General features: G+C 40.8%; 1 protein-coding gene across 6 annotated transcripts in view; it reads left to right on the forward strand.

The window, feature by feature from the left end:
- The window catches only part of Pde6 (phosphodiesterase 6), a 388896-nt gene that overhangs the window by 354531 nt on the left and 11874 nt on the right, over positions 1 to 22491 (forward strand). For all 6 annotated transcript variants that reach the window (XM_065222467.1, XM_065222466.1, XM_065222469.1 and 3 more), the window contains 3 exons: positions 9244 to 9397; positions 9510 to 9669; positions 10390 to 10610. In XM_065222467.1, coding sequence (XP_065078539.1) covers positions 9244 to 9397; positions 9510 to 9669; positions 10390 to 10610 — 535 coding nt within the window. The remainder of the gene's footprint in view (positions 1 to 9243; positions 9398 to 9509; positions 9670 to 10389; positions 10611 to 22491) is intronic.

The raw sequence follows: 22491 nt of genomic DNA on the forward strand, positions 1-22491 counted from the left end.
CGGATTTCACGCCAACTCATCCAGTGGTTGGCAGCACCCTCTCAGAACCTTATGGAACTTTGTGGGTGTGGAGACTTAGCAATTTTAAGCAACTTTGCGTACTTATTTTTTTCAAAATTTATCTCGCCTAACATTTGATAAGGGTCAAAGTTTTTTGTCGATTTTTTTTCAAATCGATATAGCTTAAAAATGACAAGCCCTACAAAAAAGTGATGTATGGCGAACTTTAAGCAAATAATCTGAAATTTTATAAAAAAAAATTTAAATAAAATAAAAAATCGGTTTCTACACTCTAAAAAAATATATTTAAAAATTAAAAGTCATTTTCCCAAAAATGGTACCCCTCAGATTTGCTTGATATTTTTTCTCATGAAAGGCAATATAATTACCTAACTTTTCTTCATACATCGCAAAGTGGGCGCTTTTAAGGAAAAAAAAGTTGTTCGAACAACAACTTTTTCATGTTAATTTTTTTTTAGCGTGTTTCACTCAAAGTCGAATAGTAATACGCGCACAACCTTATTAAAATTCGATTAAACTTTATGGGTATACTTTTCGATAATCTGGGCGAAATCTAGCCTAACATTTGAAAAGGGTACAGAGAAGTTACCTGCAAATCGTCCAATAAGAGTTCAGAACAAAACGTTCTAATGAGGAACAGCCATCTCAGCATGGTTTGCACTTTCCTGTGATGGATTGTATTATAATATATGCATACACTCTATCCAACTTCTATAAAACCACCCTCAAAATGTTCCAAATCAACAGATAAACTAAGTAAAAATCACTTAGTATGTTTTATTCATGAAAAGATTTCAATTCATGTATTTGTGATTAATTTAATTAGAAAAATAATCATTCATTTATTTTTATGTATTAGGTGTGTCCATTAGTAAGCAATATGCATATATGTTTATACCTCATCTCTCAAGTGAATACATATAATAGCGCAGGTAACTTAACGATTATTTAAGGCATGCCTAAAATAATCGTTAAGTTACCTGCTATATAGCAGTTATATAACAACGCAGGTAGTCACATGAGAGATATAAGGTATAAACTTAAAGCACCGCAGTCTGTTTCTACCGACATAATCTAATATTTAAGTTTGGTGATATCACAACAATGCTCATAGTTGCTGTAGTGCATAGTTGTTGAAAGTGTAGTGCTGCATAGTTGTTGAAACGAAAAAGTGTTTATATATACAACAATGGAAAAATCTGCTGAATTGATTATTAAAAGGGTGCAATGTAGTGCCAACATAAACAATCCCAATTGCAGCCGCAATAATTTACGTAATTTATCATCAAGTCTCATAGAGAAAATACATTCATGGGGCTTTGATCATCAATTGGATGTAACAATGCGTATTTGTGAATCGTGTCGTGGAATTTTAGTGCACAATAGGACACCTCTCCCGAAAAAGAGGCGATCGGATGGAAAAGAATCAAGCCATGCTCGGAAGTTTGAAGAGCCGCAACCATCAACAAGTCATCAGCAATCAGAACATCAGGAATTTGATTATACACTAGGTAAATAATAATAACTTTAACTGTTTCAACTGTGTGGTTTAAGGATTGTACATCGAAGATACAACTTCATTTTCAACATTTTTTAGAGCACGAGCTGGATGAACCGCTTATCGTACAAATTTGATCGATTGGTAGGCCAACCTCGGTGAACAATCAATACACAATACACAATACACAATACACAAAGATGTCCGATGAACTCAAGGAGCTGTTCAGTCATGTAAAAACTATACCTGGTACACAAAAATTTCATTGTTTTGTACCTATTTCTCAAAACATAATTTCTTCTAAGCGATTTTCACATTCAAAGGAAACTCCGAAAAATTTCACTCTGTTTCCGATAGACTAATAATCAATGAAAAACTCAAATTATGTATGGAGAATTATAGGAAAATAAATTATGCACTAAACAAAAACACTAGAGTTTTCATTTATTAAAACACCATTCGAAATGCAGGAAAATCCTCTGTATTAGGCCCTTTCAAATGTTAGGCTAGATTTTTGTTTTAAGCACGCCCAAATTATCAAAAGGTCAAAATCTTTATGCTCATTAAGTTTCAACGGATTTTAATAAGGTTGTGCGCGTATTACTATTCGACTTTGAGTGAAACACGCTAAAAAAAAATTAACATGAAAAAGTTGTTGTTCGAACAACTTTTTTTCCTTAAAAGCGCCCACTTTGCGATGTATGAAGAAAAGTTAGGTAATTATATTTCCTTTCATGAGAAAAAATATCAAGCAAATCTGAGGGGTACCATTTTTGGGAAAATGACTTTTAATTTTTAAATATATTTTTTTAGAGTGTAGAAACCAATTTTTTAATTTATTTAAATTTTTTTATAAAATTTCAGATTATTTGCTAAAAGTTCGCCATACATCACTATTTTGTAGGGCTTGTCATTTTTAAGCTATATCGATTTGAAAAAAAAATCGACAAAAAACTTTGACCCTTATCAAATGTTAGGCGAGATAAATTATGAAAAAATAAGTACTAAAAGTTGCTTAAAATTGCTAAGTCTCCACACCCACAAAGTTCCATAAGGTTCTGAGAGGGTGCTGCCAACTCCGAAGACGAGTTGGCGTGAAATCCGTCTAATGCAAAATTGGTACAGGTATCGAAAGCTCTCAATTAATAACTGTGGAAGTACATCTAGAACACCAAGTTGAGAGCACGCAATAAGCTTAAATGCGATAAGCATTAAGCTTGAAATACAAAGAAGAAGAAGAAGAAGAAGAAGAAGAAGAAGAAGAAAAATAAGAAGAATATCGTTTAAATTTGTTGTAGCTTTAGGTCGACGGGGACGACTCTATCTACGATGCAGGAAATATTGTGTTTTGCTGTGGCTAGCTGTGCATACGCGATTTTGAAGATTTCCTGCAAAAAGATGATGCGCGATGCAAGTAGATGCGAGAAATGAAGGAAGATTTTTCGAAGATTTATTCGCTAGTGTGAGAATTTTTGAGCATCGAGAATTGAGATTTAAATGTGTCGCCCCCCTCGCTTTTGGTAGCAGTAACACTTCCTTCAGCAAAACACAAAAAGATCCGCACGGCAAGAGAGCACGATGCGATCTCGCGAATAATATTGTAACAAAATCCAGGCTAGTATGTCATACTGCAGGAAACAGTGTTGTTCTGAAAGCTGTCGATTCATATCAGAAAGTTATCGGCTGCGAAATCAATAACACTGGTTTACAAATAAAAGTAAAAAAATGTACTTCAATGTTTGACGTATGATCCTAATGTAGAGTAGTTTTCTTTTTCTTTTTTTTCCTTGATTTGTTTTTCGTCAATCTTGTTTTCCGTGCTGAGCACCAATGCTACCGACTTGCTAGGAAGGCAGCTCCCACACCTGGACCCTACCTATCGACCCATCAACTCATGAACCGGGGTCCAACGGCTTTACTTCCCTTCCGAAGGAAGCCGATATCAGAGATGTTATGCCTCAGAACATCCCGGCGGCGCCGACTGGGATTGAACCCAGGCCTGCTGGGGTGAGAGGTAATCACGCTTACCAGCTAGAAAACGGTATCTCACTTTAGAAAAGATTGTTTTCTAAAATACTATTAGCTCCGGCTGTAATGAAGCTATATCAATTATTTTAAAGCCAAATTAAAGGTAAGAAAGTTTATATTCGATCAACAGCATGTTATTTAACTGTTACATCAGTTGTATTTAAGTAAATTTGAAGTTTATTTATTTTTTTTTATTTTTTTTTATAGTAATAACAAATTTTAAGGGGAAATCAACTCTGCACATCTCAATCTGTGCCGAATGTTTAAGCTGTGTCAAAGTCTGCCAATCAAGTATCCCATGAATTTGGCAACACTGAAGATTTAATGACTTTTGTGATTGTTTGTTTGTGATTGTGCGAGAAAAAGAAGCGTGATGAATTGATGTATTCAACAATCACTACACAGTATGGAAATTCTATCCTAATAAGAAAACTGGGCAAAGTAAACCAAATCTGTTTTAAGATTCGGACCGTTCATCACCAACAAAACACTGATTGCCGGTTCCGAAGCCCAACTCCGGCGGATCCTCATAAATCCGGAAACGTCCATCAAGTTCGAGATTCTGGTGGATTGCGGCAAGCTGGACGCGGTTCTTCTTCGGTTTTGAAGCAGTATGACAACCAACGATAGCTACTGCGAGGCGGCGGTGGAACTGTTCAATCAGCTGCAAGCGGAGGGCGGCTACTTGAAGATTAGTGGGTTTCTTTTTTTTAAGGCTTTATCAAAGAGATTTTTAGCCTTAGGCTAGTTCATCTCTGAAGATTAGTGGGGATTTTGCAAAACAAATTGTTCGATTTACTTCAGGTGAACAACTTTGAGGTGCCGAATGTGGTTCTGTTGTATGCTAAGGGATAAGTTTAAAGGGCTTAAGGATCGGGTTCAGGTTGTCAAAATATACTTAATTTGTTTTACAGAAAGCCTATATAATAAATTGTCTAGGAATGTACAATTGAGTATCATAATATGTATTGAAATAATCCTGATTATTTAAACAATTTGATTGACTTGTGGTGCCGTAGATCGCTCATCCGGGAGGAAGGTGCCTGATTTGTATGACGCTATATATCTGGCCACCCTGTCGCATTGACCCATAAGAACCGTGTTACCGATATTGGAAACTATACCGGAAACGCCAAGCAAGTGTTCGTTGCTAAAGTGAATGACCCTGAGAGTGACCTGGTTATTGCTGTTGCTGGTGATGATCTTGGCGCTGGTATTTATGTATCGCTCAAACTTTGACAACTCTTGCAGGGAATTGGACGAAGTACTGGCTGCAGGAGAGATCCGAGCAAAGTATATGTTTGTCTTCTAATCCGGAATCCGATCGTCTAGTCCGATGGACGTGTCAATTTCATCCTGAAGTGAAGATCGACGACTGTCAGCAAAGTGCGAAACCTTAGCAACTATTGGAGCAACGATAGCAAACAACAGTGATGCCGTTGCATATTATATTTTGTTTGTGATGTGTTTCGGCACAGTGTGCAGAGTTGATTACCCCTTGGGTTAATACGTATCGTCATCCCCCAATAAGTACTGGGACTTGTATGGACATCCATATAAAATCCTGTGGATTTCCCATCGAAGTCCGTACCAATTGAAACCAATGACTGGCAAGCATACCTAACGAAAAACATAGAACAAAACGATAAAATTTTCATCCCGGAAGACCCTTGGCAAGACCGGGATTCAAAACTGGCCGAAATACAAAACCCATCACTCACACACCCCCTATGATGTGGATTTTGTTTCTTTATCATGCGTTCCGCATAACAACTTTGTAAAACAAAACAAAAATCCTCTGCTGCTGGCACAATTCCGTACCGTACCGTCGTATTGGACGATCTTATAGGCATTTGACCAACTGTTGCTGGAGGAAACCCATTTTGGCCATCTTAACTGTCGTATCGACCCTCTCGACCGACAATGGTGTGGAAGAACTCTGTTGGCGTGAAGCTATTCTGAACGAAACCTCGAGCCGCTGGGATTTTTGCTACGAATCGGATGAGATACTTAGTGCAGACAGGTACAGGCAATACTCACAGCATTTTTCTTAGGAATCCGAACCCAATGTGAAGCCCAATGGAGTAAACAAAGAAGTCAACCTTAGCAACGATTGGCAAAACGTGATCTCTCGACAGTGGCATTATACTTTTATTTTTTAATAATTTTACGTAACCGCAATCCCAAATCTTTCTCATCCATCTTTAAAATGAATGATTGTATACTTCAATAAAGCAACTGAAAAAGCGCAATATTTGAAAAGATTTTCAAAAAGGGGGATGACAAAATCGGGTCATTACTGTAGCAAGCTTACACGAAAAAAACTACAATGGACAGCCCTTTGGGGTTGTACGCAATGGTGACGTAGGACTACGTGGTCTTATATAATAAATCTTATTTGGTAGCTGCAGCAGGAGCTTGTTTTTTGTGTAGGAATAGGAATTTGAGCGGGGTTATCTCTGTTTATACGGTTTAGTATGACGTGCTTGATATAGATGGCCCACAGCGACTCACGAAGAGCTACTGATTCCGATCAATAGCGGTGTGCTTTCTTCCTCCTAAAGGGCGAACACGAAATTATTGCGACACATTCAACAGGGCATAACTTTTTTTACTATTGGGTAAAAATCAACCAAATTTTGCACACTTTCTCATTGATGTGTATTGTGTACATGCTGTCAAACTCGAAGTCGTGTTTTTCGATTCAACGAAAATGGAGGTGAACCAACGCGAGTTGAGATAACAAATTCTTTCCAAACACCTGGAATTTCCTGACCTGTCGCACCGACAGTTGGGAAAATTGTTGAACATTCACCATTCAACCGGCTCCAGAGTGTTGAAGCGGTTCCAGGAGCGGTTGACGTTGGACCACGGCAAAGGAGCTGGAAGAAAACAGGGACCGGAGAACAAAAAGACGGAGGGAAAGGTGAAGCGGATGATTAAAGCAAATCCCAACGTCTCAAGCCGAGATTTGGCTAAAAAGATCGGCATGTCGCAGAGCTACGTCCAGAATGCAAAGAAGAGAGCTGGACTACATACATACAAGGTACAGAACTTCCCAAACCGCGATGAGCGGCAACAATCGACGGCTAAAACTCGGGCACGGAAGATCTACGAGAAGATGCTGACAAAATATGGCTGCTGTGTGATGGACGACGAAACGTATATAAAAGCCGATTTTAAGCAAATTCCGGGGTTGGAGTTTTTTACCGGCAAGAGCAAGTTCGATGCGGCAGCAAATTTAAGAAGAAGGAAATGTCGAAGTTCGCCTCCAAATATCTCATTTAGCAGGCCATCTGCTCTTGCGGACTGAGAAGTAAGCCTTTCGTGACAAAGGGCACAGTAAATGGCGAGATCTACAAATCTGAGTGCCTCGAGAAGCGCCTTTTGCCGTTCTTGCAGCAGCACGACGAAGCTCCGCTATTTTGGCCAGATTTGGCATCATGCCACTATTCTAAAAGTGTCCTGGAGTGGTATGAGGCCAATTCTGTCCATTTTGTTCCAAAGGACATGAATCCGCCAAACTGTCCGGAGCTGCGCCCGGTGGAGCAGTACTGGGCAATAATGAAGCGGGAACTTCGGAAGAGCAAGAAGACAGTCAAAGACGAGAAGGACATGTTAAGAAAATGGAAAAAAAAAACTGAGAAACTGGTACCGGATGACACTGTAAAGACTTTGATGGAGGGCATCAATTTTACACTCAAGGCTCCATCGATTATTTTTTCTTTTGAAGTAAATATATGTAAAAAACTACCCTAAAATTTTGGTTTGATTCTAAACATTATAAGAAAATTGGCATGACATTTTCGGTGTCGCAATAATTTCGTGTTCGCCCTTTATGGATGCTCATGTGGGCTGCTGCTCGATGCTTGCGGGGAGCCTTTCGTTGTGTACTGGAGAACACCACCACTCACCACTCACCACGCGGTGATTGAATAAACACCGTTTGGTGAGACCAGATGGAATTCAACTTTGAAATCTGTGTTAGGGAAATCGCTTTTCGTAGGCAATCGGCGATTATTTTAATTATCAAAGCAACAGTTATGATGATGATTTTAACAGATTCGTAGACAAAATTCCTATCGATTGGCGTACTAAGAATTAAAATCCATCATCTCTGGATCAAAATCAGACCACTTTCATGCCGCAACCGACTTTGGTTTTTGAAATCGAACCCCCAATGTTGCCTAAAAGTACATGGTCTGTTAGATTTAAACATATCTAGATAGAGCTGAAATTAGGCGTAACAGCTTTTGTAAACAATGACTTCTCTCGATGATTTTTAGGAATTCAAGGCACGCCCACGCAAACTAACGTTACCGTCGGGTAGGGAAAGTCTTAGCCTACCTGATGGTGATGTTGATTTGCGTGGGCGTGCCTTGACTTTTAAGACATCATTGTTTACAAAAGCTGTAAGGCCCAATTCAAGCTATATTTTGATATGGGAACTGACATCCGATGACAAATGTCCAGAAATATGTTTTTACAAATTTATGGTGGTCCTAAAATGGACCGTTTTGTCGTGATGGTTGAGTAATGCTGAGCTATTAGGGTGTTAAACACAAATAAGGCTGGTGAGCTGTATATTGTTTGGAATGAGGGTGACGCGCTTGGCATAGATGGCCCCAATCAATAGCGGTGCAGCTTCTTCCTCCTTCTATGGATGCCCATGTGGGCTGCAGCTCGCTGCTTGCAGGCAGCCTTTCGTTGTGCACTGGAGAACAATGTTCAACGCCACGCGCCGAAAGCACTGCTGCTGCTGCAGCTGAAGCCGACGACCGGACACCACCACCCACGGTGATTGGAACTGAATCCGATCAACGGTTGAGGCCAGCCTTGATAGCTAGCTGCGTGCGGGGAGCCTTTCGTTGTGTACTGGAGAACACCACCACTCACCACTCACCACGCGGTGATTGAATAAACACCGTTTGGTGAGACCGGATAGAATTCAACTTTGAAATCTGTGCTAGGGAAATCGCTTTTCACAGGCAATCGGTGATAATTTTAACTATCAACGAAACATTTGCACATTCGTGCAATTTTCAACAGTGACATTTTGAAAAAATATTATTTAATTAACTTTAACAAATGCGTAGGAATATATCTGATCGATTGGTGACAAAATTATAGAAATTGGTCCAGGGGAAGCTGAGTTATTAACGTTCAAAGCTTTCATAATTTTGTTATATGTTCCATTTTCGGTTTTCACAAAGTGTACCCCGATACAGAAATCACAGACGTAGTTCTACGTCAAAAGGTTGGGACGATATTTTACATCTCCATATAAACTTCAAAGGGTAAGTGCAGTATGAGACTGCAAATTCAAAGAGCTCAAATTTTAGGATAATGATCAGGGCCTGATTAAGAATCGATTGAACGGGGTGGAGAAATTTTGAATCACCCCAATAGGGCCATTATCCAGTTGATAAGGGTAATGTATTCATGTGGGACTTATTGTGCGTGAGAGTGGCCTCAGAATGTATGTGTTTGAAATGGGTCGCTGGATCCACAATAGGGAGACATCATTCTCGTATATACGAACGGGTGACCAAATTTCACTTATCAAGCTACTTTGGGCCTTCCATACCTTGCCTTCCGGGTACACCCAGACGCGCATGCACAACAAATAACGTCTTTTTTTCCACGCAATGATCTAAGATAACTGAACATGTAAATTTCCCTCCCTCTCCTTCCAGGCCCTCTCTCCGGACGACTTCCGCAAGGTCATGAAAGTCGTCGAGTCGGCTATCCTGTCCACCGATCTGGCCATGTACTTCAAAAAGCGCAATCAATTCCTGGAGCTCGTCGAGGGAGGCGAATTTGACTGGCAGAGCGAGGAAAAGAAGGAAGGTAATGCTCATGCTGATGCCGCCGGAAATAGTTTGCGTTACACAATTCAATTCACCCTTGTCCTTGGTCGGGGGGGGGTGTTTCTTAACTTTTTTCTTCTCTTCCATTTCAGTACTTTGCGGCATGATGATGACGGCATGCGACGTGAGTGCGATTGCCAAACCATGGGAGGTCCAACACCGGGTGGCCAAACTGGTGGCGGACGAATTTTTCGACCAGGGCGATCTGGAAAAGCTGCAACTCAATCAGCAGCCCGTGGCGATGATGGATCGGTAATTTGGAACTAATTTTTATTGCAATCTACAGTCGATTGACGTCAACCGAGATTGAACCAATTTGCTGCGCGGTCAAGGTTTGCGAAAGTTTTGACAGGAATTGCTCAAAAATGTCCCAACAACACTTGTTTAGGCGATAATTAGACTCATAATTGAATCCGACAGCAATTAAGATTACGGCAGAAAATGTGATAACGTTGTCGTTTCATTAATCAACCTTGTCCGAAGACGCACGAGATGAGAGGGCAACTCAGTATCATTCTACCGGCAGATAATTGGCATAGAATGAGAGACAACATGATTCGCTTGGCCCGGAGAAAATTACAGCCATCACTCATCTTTGCTAGGAGCGCTCAAAACTTCTCAAGATGTGTTCGTTATCTGTCCCGATATTGCCACCAGGGACATGAAGTTTAATTAAGATATCAAAATTTATCTTCTGATGCTGGTCCTGCTTTACGGCCCAAGTCAAAGCAATGGTGCCGGCAGCATAAATGTGACCATCATCAGTGCAGACAAGTTCAAGCATTGTATTATATGACGGGTGTTATTATCTGGGTGGAAGCGCATTGGTCATACGAACATTATTGATTGGAAATCGAAGCTATACGACGTCAATCAATGCTCCATCAGAGACTCCACGACGACAGTTAGCAGATCATAATGCAAGTCGGAACAATTCAATCTAATACGCTTTTCCCTTTTATGCCCTTTCAGCGAACGCAAAGACGAGCTGCCCAAGATGCAGGTTGGATTCATCGATGTCATTTGTCTGCCGCTGTACAAAGTCCTGTCGGATGCGTTCCCATGGATACGACCGCTCTACGAGGGAACGATGGACAATCGGCAGCACTGGCAGGATCTGGCGGAGAAGGTGGAAATGGGCCTAACCTGGATCGATCACGACACGATCGACAAACCGGTGGAGGAGTTTGCCTGTGAGATTGTTGATCAGTTGATTGTGCTGGAGAAGAAGTGAATGTGTTTCGGTCTCTCGAGAATTGCATGATCCTTTGTGCCGTTGGTTTTATGTTGCACCTTACCTTTCGATTATCTGTTTAACCGGTTGGTTTTGGTTGAGGTGGTGGTGATTAATGGGTTCTGGAAGTCTTAAAATTTTATGTCATATCCGGAATAACACAGATATTCCGGTAAGCTCCGTTCAGAAATCCATGCATGCCAATAATTTATTGGGACAATCTTACAGTAAACGTATTTTTCGGTGAAGATCTGCGTATTTAACATTCCCGAAGTTTTTGGATTTTCCCGGATATCACTGTAGTACCGACAGTGCGTGCATATTAACGGGGTTCATTTTTAATTTGACCTTCTAGTAACCCTACGACCATAAGAAAAGTGAGTTTCTCTAAACATTATTTCAAGCTGAACATTGCATTAGGTACTAAGTAACATTGACAGATTCTCTTTGTCGACTTTTTCTTTGTATCCCCACGGCCATGTTAAGACATTCCCAAGTATTTTCAGCACACATATCGATAAAAGAAGCTTTTATCTAGCATGTAATACGACAAACACAACAAGAAACGGTTATGTGCTCAAGTCAGTGTCTGTTTTTTTCTCATTTACCCTCACACGCACTGACTATCGCAGTGTAGATAAATTGCGGTTGTTTTTAAAAGCTTCGCTGTCAACGTATGAGTGAAATGAACAAATGAGATCATTATCCATCTACGAATACGCGTTTGTTGAGTATCCAACCCAAAACTGTCAAAATCGAAAGCGATCCTCAAAAGCAAAAAAATCAAATTCATTTTGCCGTAAATGATTATTTTGAATACGATCGATTGCAGAGCCTAAAACCTCGATATTATCATCAATTCTGCAAAAGGCAATAATCTTCCATCGATCTGAGTGAAAAAAGCAACATAACACGTTCCACAACGGTATATGTGTGCAAAACGAAAATAATCATTTCGCATTTGATACTCAAAATCATCTCCACCAAGATGATTATGAATATTGATATGACAGCAGAACAGGCGATAATGAATACGCATCTTTGAATGAACAAAAACAATTGTTGACTTCGAAACTCAGCGGTTGCCTTGATCAAGAGCATGTTATCATGTAAAAATTCAAATTCATGCAGGTAGTCGGTTTATCTTTCAAGGTTGCCTTCATTTTCAGCGTATTTGAGTGTAGAAGAAATGATTTTTATCAGCACTGGCTCAAGTTATGAACGAAAGAGAAAGTCGACGAAGAGAATCTATCAATGTTACTTAGGACCAAATGCAATGTTCACCTTGATTTTTGATGTTTTGTTTTGATGCTGCGTTCCGTTTCGCAACGTTCCATTTCGCTTTTCTCTGTTCCATTTGCTAGATGACGTTCAAGCAGCCCAGTGGCAGGCGCGTAGGCAACATGTTATACCATGACAGCGGGCCCAGCACAGCAAAATTAAAGTTTTGAGCCCGGGACATGCTGCCTACTGTCAAACGCTGCTGTTGGTATAGGCAACAGTCAATACGAAACTAACGATTTTAAATTGGCTCACTACTTGACTAGCCTATTGGTCCCAAGCAAACGATTAACGTATCCCATTCTAGTCGAAATTCTACTACTACACAATGTTTGTTTTGATTCGCTATGAAAGTTTGACAGATAAAATGAGGGGTTAGTGGATTTTCCTATGTTTCGAGGGGTGAATCGATTAGCTTGGGACCGAAGAGAGTACCAGAGCTGAGCCAAAAATTTGAGAACGTTATTTCAGTACCTTCTAGTCTTAGAGTTACCTCTATGGTATAGGCCTTGTCAAGGCCGAAGCGCAATGACAGCGGAAGCGGAACGGCAGCGGCAGCGGAAAAGCCCGATCTGAGTAAGCGTACTTGTCGGATTGAAAACTAGTTAGAAGCAAATCGACATCGGTTAGGCTTCTTGGTGTCATTTGTGACAACTGTCAAACTTTCCGTTTCCGTTCCGCTTCCGTCCACATTGCGTTTGGGCCTTCACTGGCCTGCGTTTAAGCAATTTTTAGTTTGCGCGGCGTGCAGATTGGCGGGGTTCAAATTAAAAAACAACTCGAGTGAAGTCTGGTGCTCTGGTGCTAATTTGACAGCTCCTCCTTTTCCTCTACGATTATGCTTGGTACATCTCGCGCCACGTTGCGGAAAATAGAGTAAATGTTCTAAATTACGTTATAGTAAAGCATGATTCACGAAAATTATACTCGTCAATTCGAAAATATAATACATCAATTTTTAATTGATCAATTCAGGAATTAAGAATGGTTTTGAGGGCATTAGATTGGTTGCCACTTTGCCGCATTTAATGTTACATGATGAATGATACAATTTATTCATACAAACAGGCCGCCATTACCGAGCAAGGCAAGCTGGATGGAGCAGCAGAATAGAGCTTATATACTATAGAGGAAGAATAGCGCTGGTGTTCCCTTTGTTTCGATGTTGAATAATATCATAGAGGTAACTCTAAGACTAGAAGGTCCCAAAGAAACGAGCTCAACTTTTTGGCTCAGCTCTGGTACTATCTTCGGTCCCAAGCTAATCGATTCACCCCTCGAAACATAGGAAAATCCACGAACCCCTCATTTTATCTGTCAAACTTTCATAGCGAATCAAAGCAAACATAGTGTATTACTAGAATTTTAAATAGAATGGAATACGTTAATCGATTTGCTTGAGACCAATAGGCTATTCAAGTAGTGAGCCAATTTAAAATCGTTAGTTTCGAATTGATTGTTGATAATACCGGGTACAGAACTGTCAAACTGCATAACTGCTCGCTTTGACAGTTGTGTCCCTATTAGATGTAAGGAAAAGATGTTTCGACAGCGACGGCAGCGCTATTCTTCCTCTATACTTTATTAGCTCTACACTGAACGAAAACATCCGCAATACTTCGACTGATTATTGTATTGCTCGAGCCCTTTAACAATATGCTGTCGAATTTCGGATGATTTCCTTATGGTTGAATTCGTCATCAACTGATGAGCATCCATATGACTGATATGAAGGATGATATTTATTTAAAAATTGACTGTAAACATACAGAGCTCAGAGGACAACAATTTAAGGACTGGATGACTTGCAAATGCTAAAGATTAGATTATTAATTTGACTGTTTACATTTCCATATTGAATAGCCATGAACAGCCATTCATCATGGATACAAAAAGGATGTGTTGGTAGAGGAAACTTACTCCACCACGAAATAGACAATTTTTTTTTGACTTTGAACTTGACTTTGAATGATCTATATTTCTTGTATTTGTTTGGTTTACATGTATGCATTTTCAAGTGACACAGATGCGTCTTTTCAACTTTAGTTATTTTGAAATTTTTAATTATTATTTACTGTTCCTAGTCCTATCAGGCCTGTTAAAGTATGACCACCTTAGTGGGATTGGTTTGTTTTGAATTGGAAAAAGGAGACTACTTAAAACTACTATTTACAGCTACAACTAATCTACAACTACTATATACACCTAACCTACTATATACAAATTGCTTATCAAAGCATGTTCTGATGTATTGCATTTCTGTACAAATTTGTTCCTAGTTTCGTTAATTTGAAAATCTACTTTCGGGATGTTAGCCTCTTGATGCAGGTCGGAAATGCGGGTATCGAAAGGACGATCTAGGATCATCCTCAATACCCTGTTCTGCGCTACCTGTATTTTGTTCCTGTGAGTTTGTGCACATGATTCCCACACCGGAGCTGCGTAGAAGATCGCAGGCGCAATGATTTGTTTGTAGACAGCCAGTTTGTTCACCCTAGAGAGACGAGATCTGCGGCAAATTAGCGGATACAAGCACCTAACTAAATTGGAACACTTGACTACTGCCTATATCTATGTGCGAGCGGAAAAGGAGCTTCTCGTCAAATAACATACCAAGATATGTTACTTCCGTGGACCACTCAACCCTTGTGCCATCCATTATTACAGTACAAGAGGGAGCCGGTTTTAGTTTGGGAGATTGTCGATGGAGGAACATTATTGATTGGGTTTTGGAGGCATTGATTTTGATTTTCCACGTGTTGGCATAATCAGCAAAGGCGTCAAGGCATCGTTGAAGTTTGTTTGTTATTTCACGAGGCCTCCTTCCCTTGACGGTTATAGCGGTATCATCTGCGAACAGGAAGAACACGCAACCGTTCCCCAAGGGAGGAATGTCGGAAGTGTAGATGCTGTATAGCAAAGGGCCCAACAGGCTACCTTGCGGAACACCTGCTGGGATGGAAAAGGTGTTTGAATTGCAACCATTCAACGATACCTTAAACGACCTTTGCTGGAGGTAGTTACGGGTGATTTTTACAAGATGTGGTGGAAAGTTGAAGTTACAAAGCTTGTACACAAGTCCGTCATGCCAAACATTGTCAAACGCCTTTTCAACGTCTAGCAATGCCATGGCTGTGGACTTGGATACAGCTTTGTTACTTCGAATGTTATTCATCACCCGAACTAGCTGGTGATTTGTGGAATGCCCTTTCCTAAACCCAAACTGTTCAGGTAGGAGAATGTTGTTCTCCTCGACAAACTTGAGCAAACGATTGAGAATTAGTTTCTCGAACAATTTGCTCAGCGCTGAAAGGAGGCTGATTGGTCTATAGCTGGAAGGTAGTGATGGATCTTTACCGGGTTTGCGGATTGGTATGATTTTTGCTATCTTCCAGATACTTGGAAAGTAGTGCAGTTCCAAGCATCTGTTGAAGATAGCAGTCAAAAGCGAGTACACTTTCGTGCTCAGCTTCTTCAATACCAAGTTGAATATACCGTCAAACCCGGGAGCCTTCATGTTCTTGGTGTTTTTCAGCGCTGAGCAAATCTGCTCCACTGTAATATTTTCAGCCGGAGGGACGACACAAGCGGAGGCATCCAAGTTTTGTACACATTGCGTCACCTGATTTTCGAGCGGACTTTGGATAGTTGAGCCAAGCAAATGCGATGCAGCAATATAATTGCCAATCGCATTTGCTTTCTCTTGTGGGGTAATGAGCCGATTGTCATCATTTCCGACTCTGAGAGGAGGAATGGGTTTGGGATGAGTTTTCAGCACCTTGGCTACCTTCCAGAATGGACGGAAGCGGTCATCCAGATTCTGGACAACACGCCCGAAACTTTCATTTCGGAGTGAGTCCATTCTGGAAGCAATCTGCCTGTTCAGATCGGTCATTTCATGTTTTTTGCTCAGATCTCCAGTCCTCTGAAACTGGCGTCTACGCACATTTCTCAAGCGAATCAGTAACTGGGTGTGGGAATCAATAGCAACAAACTTACCCCTCACAGGAACTTGTCGAACGCATGTCTCGTCAGGCACGGATATGGCCTGGTGGAGTCCTTCCAGAGCCCGGTCGATGTCCTCTACGGTGTCAAGCGGCGGATTTTCGTTGATGTTCAGGTCTACCACACATCCAAACTGGACCCAGTTTACGTGGTGGTAGTCTTTTCGTAGGATTGGAGCAGGAGCTATGTTGATGCCGACGTCAGCCACCACCGGTTGGTGATCGGAGCTTAAGTCGTTGATTGCCACCGGCTTGGATAGCCCGAAGTTCGTCAGGAAGAAGTCCAGCGTGGAAGGGTTTCCCGCAGGAGAGATGAATGTCGGTTCATCCGGAAATTGCACTGTATACAGCCCATGCTGCGAGTGGTCGAAGAGCAGACGTCCATTCTGATTCCGCTGATAGTTCCGCCATGCTTCGTGGCGGGCATTTAGATCGCCCCCAATGACGAATCGTGAGCTCGTGCGAGTGATAGCGGTGAGGTCGTTCTTGAATTTCATCCTTAGTCCGTTGCTGGCAGCACACTGACGAGGGCAGTATACGGCGATGAACCGGACGTTTCCGGTTGATGATTCCACCTCCACACTAAGGGCCTCGATGATAGAAGTGCGGATATGCGGCAGCGTGTAGAACTTTATTCCTTTCTTGATGATGATCGCAACACCACCCCCCCTGGAGTCGATACGATCAAGCCGGATAATGTGGTGATCAGGTAGCCAAAAACAGTCACCGGATTTAAGGTGGGTCTCTGTTAGGAGGCCCACGTCGATACTTTGCTTGCGGAGGAAGTCAGCAAGCTCGAATCTTTTTGCTCTTACAGAGCATGCGTTCCATGTGACGACAGTTATCGGTTTAGACACCATACTGAATAATAAACTTACCGAGCACTTGGATCTGTTCGGGCTTGCTGCGGCACTGACGAAGAGCACCGGTCATGTCGACGAAAATCTTCAGCAGCTCATCCGCAGAGAAGAGATCGGGATTGGCGTTTTGTGCTGGTGGTTGTCTCCAGAATCCAGGGGGGATGGAGAGCTTTGTCCAGCTGAGGCACCAGACGTTTCTTGGCGGGGGCCGGATTGCACCCGTGGATTTGCTTGATCGTGTTGCGTAGCAGGAAGAGGCGGGAAATCCTCCAGTCTGAATGCCGGCGTATTTTCCTTCTTTCGTCCTGGTTGATTTCTTGTGGACGCCTGCTTTCGGATCCGTTTGAAATCTTCGCGTTTGGGGCACTGTTTGTCGGACCCTTGATGAGCGCCATTACAGTTGGCGCATTTGGCCGCTTCCGACTCTTCGACAACACACTCGGAGGAGTTATGGTTTTGGGCGCATTATCCACAGCGCGGCTTGACGAAGCAGTTTCGGGTGCCGTGCCCGAAATTCAGGCAACGTTGACACTGGGTGACGTCGTGACGGCCGCCACGGTATGGCTCCCATCGGACAATGATGGAATTGATGGAGCGGATAGCCTTCAACGCATTGAGCGTCACCGTTCCCTTCTGGAAATGCACCAGGAAAAGACAATCTGGATACCTTTTGACGTTCTCGTCCCTCCTTGTCATCCGGAAGACGGCAGTTGGGGCCAGCTTGTAGCGGTTCTTGATTTCCGCTTCAATCAGCTTCGGGTCAAAATTCGGTAGACCCCTGATGACGACCTTGAATGGTTTCTCGCCGGGAATGTCGTGGGTGAAAAATTCCACCTTGGTAGTCCTCAGGTGGGCAACGACCAAGTCATACTCCGCTTTCGTGCGGAGCATAACCTTGGTGCCGACTCTGCCCAACTTGAATTCGGCTTTAACGCCCAGCGAAGCCAGATCTGCGATGAGATCGTTAAGATGGGCATTTTTTACTACCAACGGAGGTAGCTTTACTTTTGCCGTGCTTGTGTCGGCAACGTCACCGAAATCTCCGACATCACTACCGTTTGCCGCAGTAGCATCGCCGCGAGAAATCTTGCAATCGGACTGGCTCCGATTCTTCTTCCTCTTCTTGCTGCGCTTTCCTTTTGCAGCTGGCTGGGTATGCTCATCGATGGGAAGAACAGCAAACCTGTTCGATGTGGACACACCGGAGCTACCTTCACCGGCGTCCTGGTCCTTCACCGGGCTTCGCGAGCGATGCTTCCCCATTTCGGGGCACACACACACGCACGACAAACCACGAAAGAAAGAGCGCGAACACTAACTCACAAAAATACTTTCCGAACAACTCACGAGAGCGAGCTCAAACCGAACTAAACTGCTTGACCTTGAAATTCAGAAATTTAAATATTTCGTAGTTTTATATCACAAACTGACGACGAAATAGACAATTTACGGTTTCCATGATTTACCAATGTTCGTACCACCTCTAAGAGCGATGGCTATGCTTTCACCACTTTTGTCTGCTCAGAGCAGCAAATGACGCTCGATAGAATTATTTACATCATCGTTTTGAATGATTTGCGTTAAGGGGTTGAACCAATACCAAATGCATTTTAAACTAAGATGACTATTATTCTGCAGAGAGTATTACGCATTCCAACTGAAGGCCCTATCCCTTTTCATAACAATGTTCATCATGTATTCGAGAGGAAAATCATTTGATTTCAAAACAACCGTCATCCGGTTGCAGCTATCATTCAAGGCGGCGGTTTCGATGTTTCGATTTGAATGGTCTGAAGTTTCATTCGTACAGTGTATTACAGTGTACAGTGTATTAGCAGCAGCGCTGCTGCTGTTTTTGGCAGTTTCAAGAACTGGATGTCAATGCAGGGGGTTGATTAAAAACGGTCAGATTACCGGGGTTTGACGGTACCAGCGTTACCAGATATACCGATTTATCGGTACTTATACCGATTTCCAAACTAGATACCGATATACAGATAAGGTTCCTCAGAATACCGATTTTTAAGATTTTACACCGATTTATACCGTTTTTTTAATAATCAAAATTATTATTGCCTGTCCGTGCTCGAATTTCCGAGATTTTTTTTTTGTGAGAGACATGCATCTTTTTGAATACCACATATTTTTTTAGCCTTAAAAATTCTAAACAATCATCTCTAAAGATGCCTTATGCTTGATACTCTTTCGACTAATGTTTGCATTTCCTCACCGTTTTTGTCTACCATCAATCGAGAAATAGTCGATGGCTATTTCCGGTAATTCCTAGGGAATCGAGAAATATTTTTTAAACATAAACTTCCTGAAGTTTCATCCAAATTTATCTGGAATTTTCTTCCACCTTACCTTGGAACCTTCTTCAGCCGTCGCCTCTTCTCCCGCCATTTTTTTTTAACTTTCCCGGAACTTCAAGGATGCTATCAGATTGTTATTGCAGATCCACACTAGCTGCAGGCACATTTAAGAAGTTCTGAAACTTCAGAAAAGTCCAGACTTTGTGTAAGTTTCGATAAATTAAAGACAGTTTCATTTACTTCTGTTAAAATTCGAAAACCCGGGAATTTCATAAAAGTCCAGCGAACTCCAGTGAACTTAAGGAAACATCATAAATATTTTGGAAACTTCACAAGTCCAAAGAACTTCAGGGAAATTTAATGGTTTTCATGAACTTTAGTTAAGCTCAGAGAACATCAGGGCAGATCAATTAATTATTGAAATTGATGAAATTATAAAGGAGTTCCGAGAAACTCAGGCAATGTCCTGAGGGGCTCATGCAAATTTAGGAAACGTGAGGGAAGTTACATGAACATTAGAACATTTTATGGGAAGTTCTATGTTAAAAAACAGTGTCGATAACTTTTAAAAATTAAAACAATCGGAAAGATCAGAGATGATGTTATAATAAATTCAAGAAAATTGTGAGAGCACTTAAGAGATTTCGTAATCTTCAAGAAAATCCAGAGAAGATTATAGATATTTCGGTAATCTTATTATAATCAGGGAAGTTCCGAGCACTTCGAGGATGACCAGAGAATTCCTAAGCAGTCCCCAGTTTCAGGAAAATTACAAGGAATTTCGAGGAATTATGGAATATTCCTAAGTGCATTTCAGGAATATTCCGAAAACTTCAGGAACATGGCGGAGTCTTCAGGGATGTTTTATGAATATCAGGAAAATCTCTTTCTTCCGGAATTATGTCCTTTTTTTTCGACTGTTCCGTAAGCGCTCTGGCTTCCGAATTTCTTCAGATGTTTCTTCCAATCTACCATAGGAAATTTCTGCCAGCGTCTCCAGGAAGTTCAATTAATTCTCCCAGAAATTTCTTTTCCTTTTTGTTCCACTTCTATTGGAAGGTTTTTCCGAGCTTCTTCTGGCTTTCCCTGGAAATGACTACTTCTGAAAATTCACTTCCGGATTCCGAAACTTTTCTGGCTTCCTTTAGATGTGACACCCGATTTTTTACGATAGTTTATTTAAATTTTCGCCGCAAGATTCTCAATTCGTGTCTTGGAAGTTTCCCGGATGTTTTTACACCTTTTCTTAGAACTTTCCTCGAACTTCATCCAGGAGAGCTTCTGTCGTCTTTCTCTGGATGTTTTTTCGACTTTGTTCAGCAACTAATTCAAACATTCCCCGGTTCAAACTTCCGGAATTTTTCCGATCATTGTACAAAAGCTAAAATTTTGCTTTGATTAACGGCTTTCTCAGCCTTAAAACATTGCAACGACTACGGTGTAATCTGCTCGACATTTCGGCCATGGTTTGTGGCCTTTTTCAAGTTAAAATATTGTTTGTCGTTATTGTAAATAGTTTAGTCACTGTTGTGGCTGATTTTCCATATTTTGGTTTCATTTAATGATATTTAATTGAAAAAAAAAACTACTTTCTTACAATTTTGATCACCACTTGAGGACAACGATAATTTTAAAAATTAAATTAAAAAAATTAAATACTGTTTTAAGACTGAGAAAGCCGTTAAAAAAAGCAATTCCCCTCAAGTCCCAGTCATCACCATCGTTAAAATTTTCGCTATCAAAAACGGCAAAAATATAACATTAATTGAATAGTAAATACCAATAAATACCGATTTTTTAATACCTTTGCTACCGATAAACTTTAAAACAATCTGGCAACACTGGACGGTACTACAATCACGTACTTTGAAAATTCATGACTCATGAACCAAGTATCGTAGAAAGAACGTTGTGTGAAATGATAAGGAAATTATCTCAGAAATCCATAAAAAATATAATAGGTAATTTTTTTTCCTCGAAAATATTTACGGTTGAGGAAATTGCAAGGAAAATCAGGAAAAACCATTTCCAGGGTAATGAAAAGCTTTCTAACGATTTTTTTTTCGCGATGCAGTGAAAATCCGAATATTTCAACTTAAATTTTCCGGAAAAATTAACCAGCCCAAATTGTTTTACATACAAAGATAAAAATTCTGAATTTTAATTGTGATGTAAACATTCATTCACGTAAACTTGTATTTCATTTCACGCAACCGAGCCACTTGCAAACAATATTGTTTACAAAGATGGGCTTTTATATACAATATTTGCTACATTGCATGAAATGTGTCAGAACTTTATAATGTAAACGTATATGATATGTGACGCTCCATTTATGTGCATCATATTTAACAGAAACTTACACTACTTTTTCGAACCGTGTATGTATATATTTTTTTTTTTCGTTCAAAAATATAACCACAAACCTGTGAGCAAAATTTCATAAAATTCTGAGACCCTTCGGCTCATTTTGTCCGATACTAAAAAAAAACACCAAGTCCCTAAACTTCACAGAAATTACCCAAATTTCTACGAAATTTTATAAATTTCTGTGAAGTTCGCTAAATGTCTACAAAGGTTAATGAAACTCTCCAAAGTTATTCTCTTACAATTTTTGTTTTACTTGAACGTTTTCTGCAGTTCTACAAAGTTCACTGAAGTTCTACGAAGTATTCTGAACATATATAAAGTCTCCTGAACCACTATACAAATCGCTGAATTTATTACTATTAAACTCCCCGAAGTTACATGAGGATCTACAAAGTTCCTTGAAGTTCTACAAAGCTCTCTGAACTTTTTCGAGCTGCCCCAAATTTCTCCGATGTTCCCTAAACTTTTATGAAGTTCTCTGAAATCAAATGATGTTGTTTTAACATCTACAAAGTGTCCTTGACCTCTGAGAAGTTCCCGGAACGGCTGTAAAGAGTCAGTTTTATAAACCTGCATGCCTGGGTGGAGGGTATATACTGGGGTTAGTTTTTTTTTGGGGAATCTCCTTGAACGGAGGTTTCCAATGCAGACTTGGAAAGAACGGTGTTGGAAGATGTTTCTTATAAAGTGAAGAATGTGGCAAGCCAAACTCCAATCCGCAAGCTGAACCAGTATTCCGGGTGTCTAGGCCCGGTTATACGTCTGAGAGATGTCCGAAATGGCAAGCTCCACATGCTGGTCAGTGTCCCTTCCATCTCGCAGAACCTCCCAAGTAACACAAATTCATAGAATTATGTTGAGTAAACTCAACCGGTGGAAACTAACGATTTTAAATTGGCTCACTACTTGACTAGCCTATTGGTCCCAAGTAAATTTATTAGCGTATCCCATTCTAGTCGAAATTCTAGTACTACACTATGTTTGTTTTGATTCGCTATGAAAGTTTGACACAT

Source organism: Ochlerotatus camptorhynchus, unplaced genomic scaffold (assembly GCF_037179485.1).
Source record: "Ochlerotatus camptorhynchus isolate MF236.1 unplaced genomic scaffold, CSIRO-AGI_Acam_v1.1 ptg000170l, whole genome shotgun sequence".
In the NCBI taxonomy this organism is placed as follows: Eukaryota; Metazoa; Arthropoda; class Insecta; order Diptera; family Culicidae; genus Ochlerotatus; species Ochlerotatus camptorhynchus.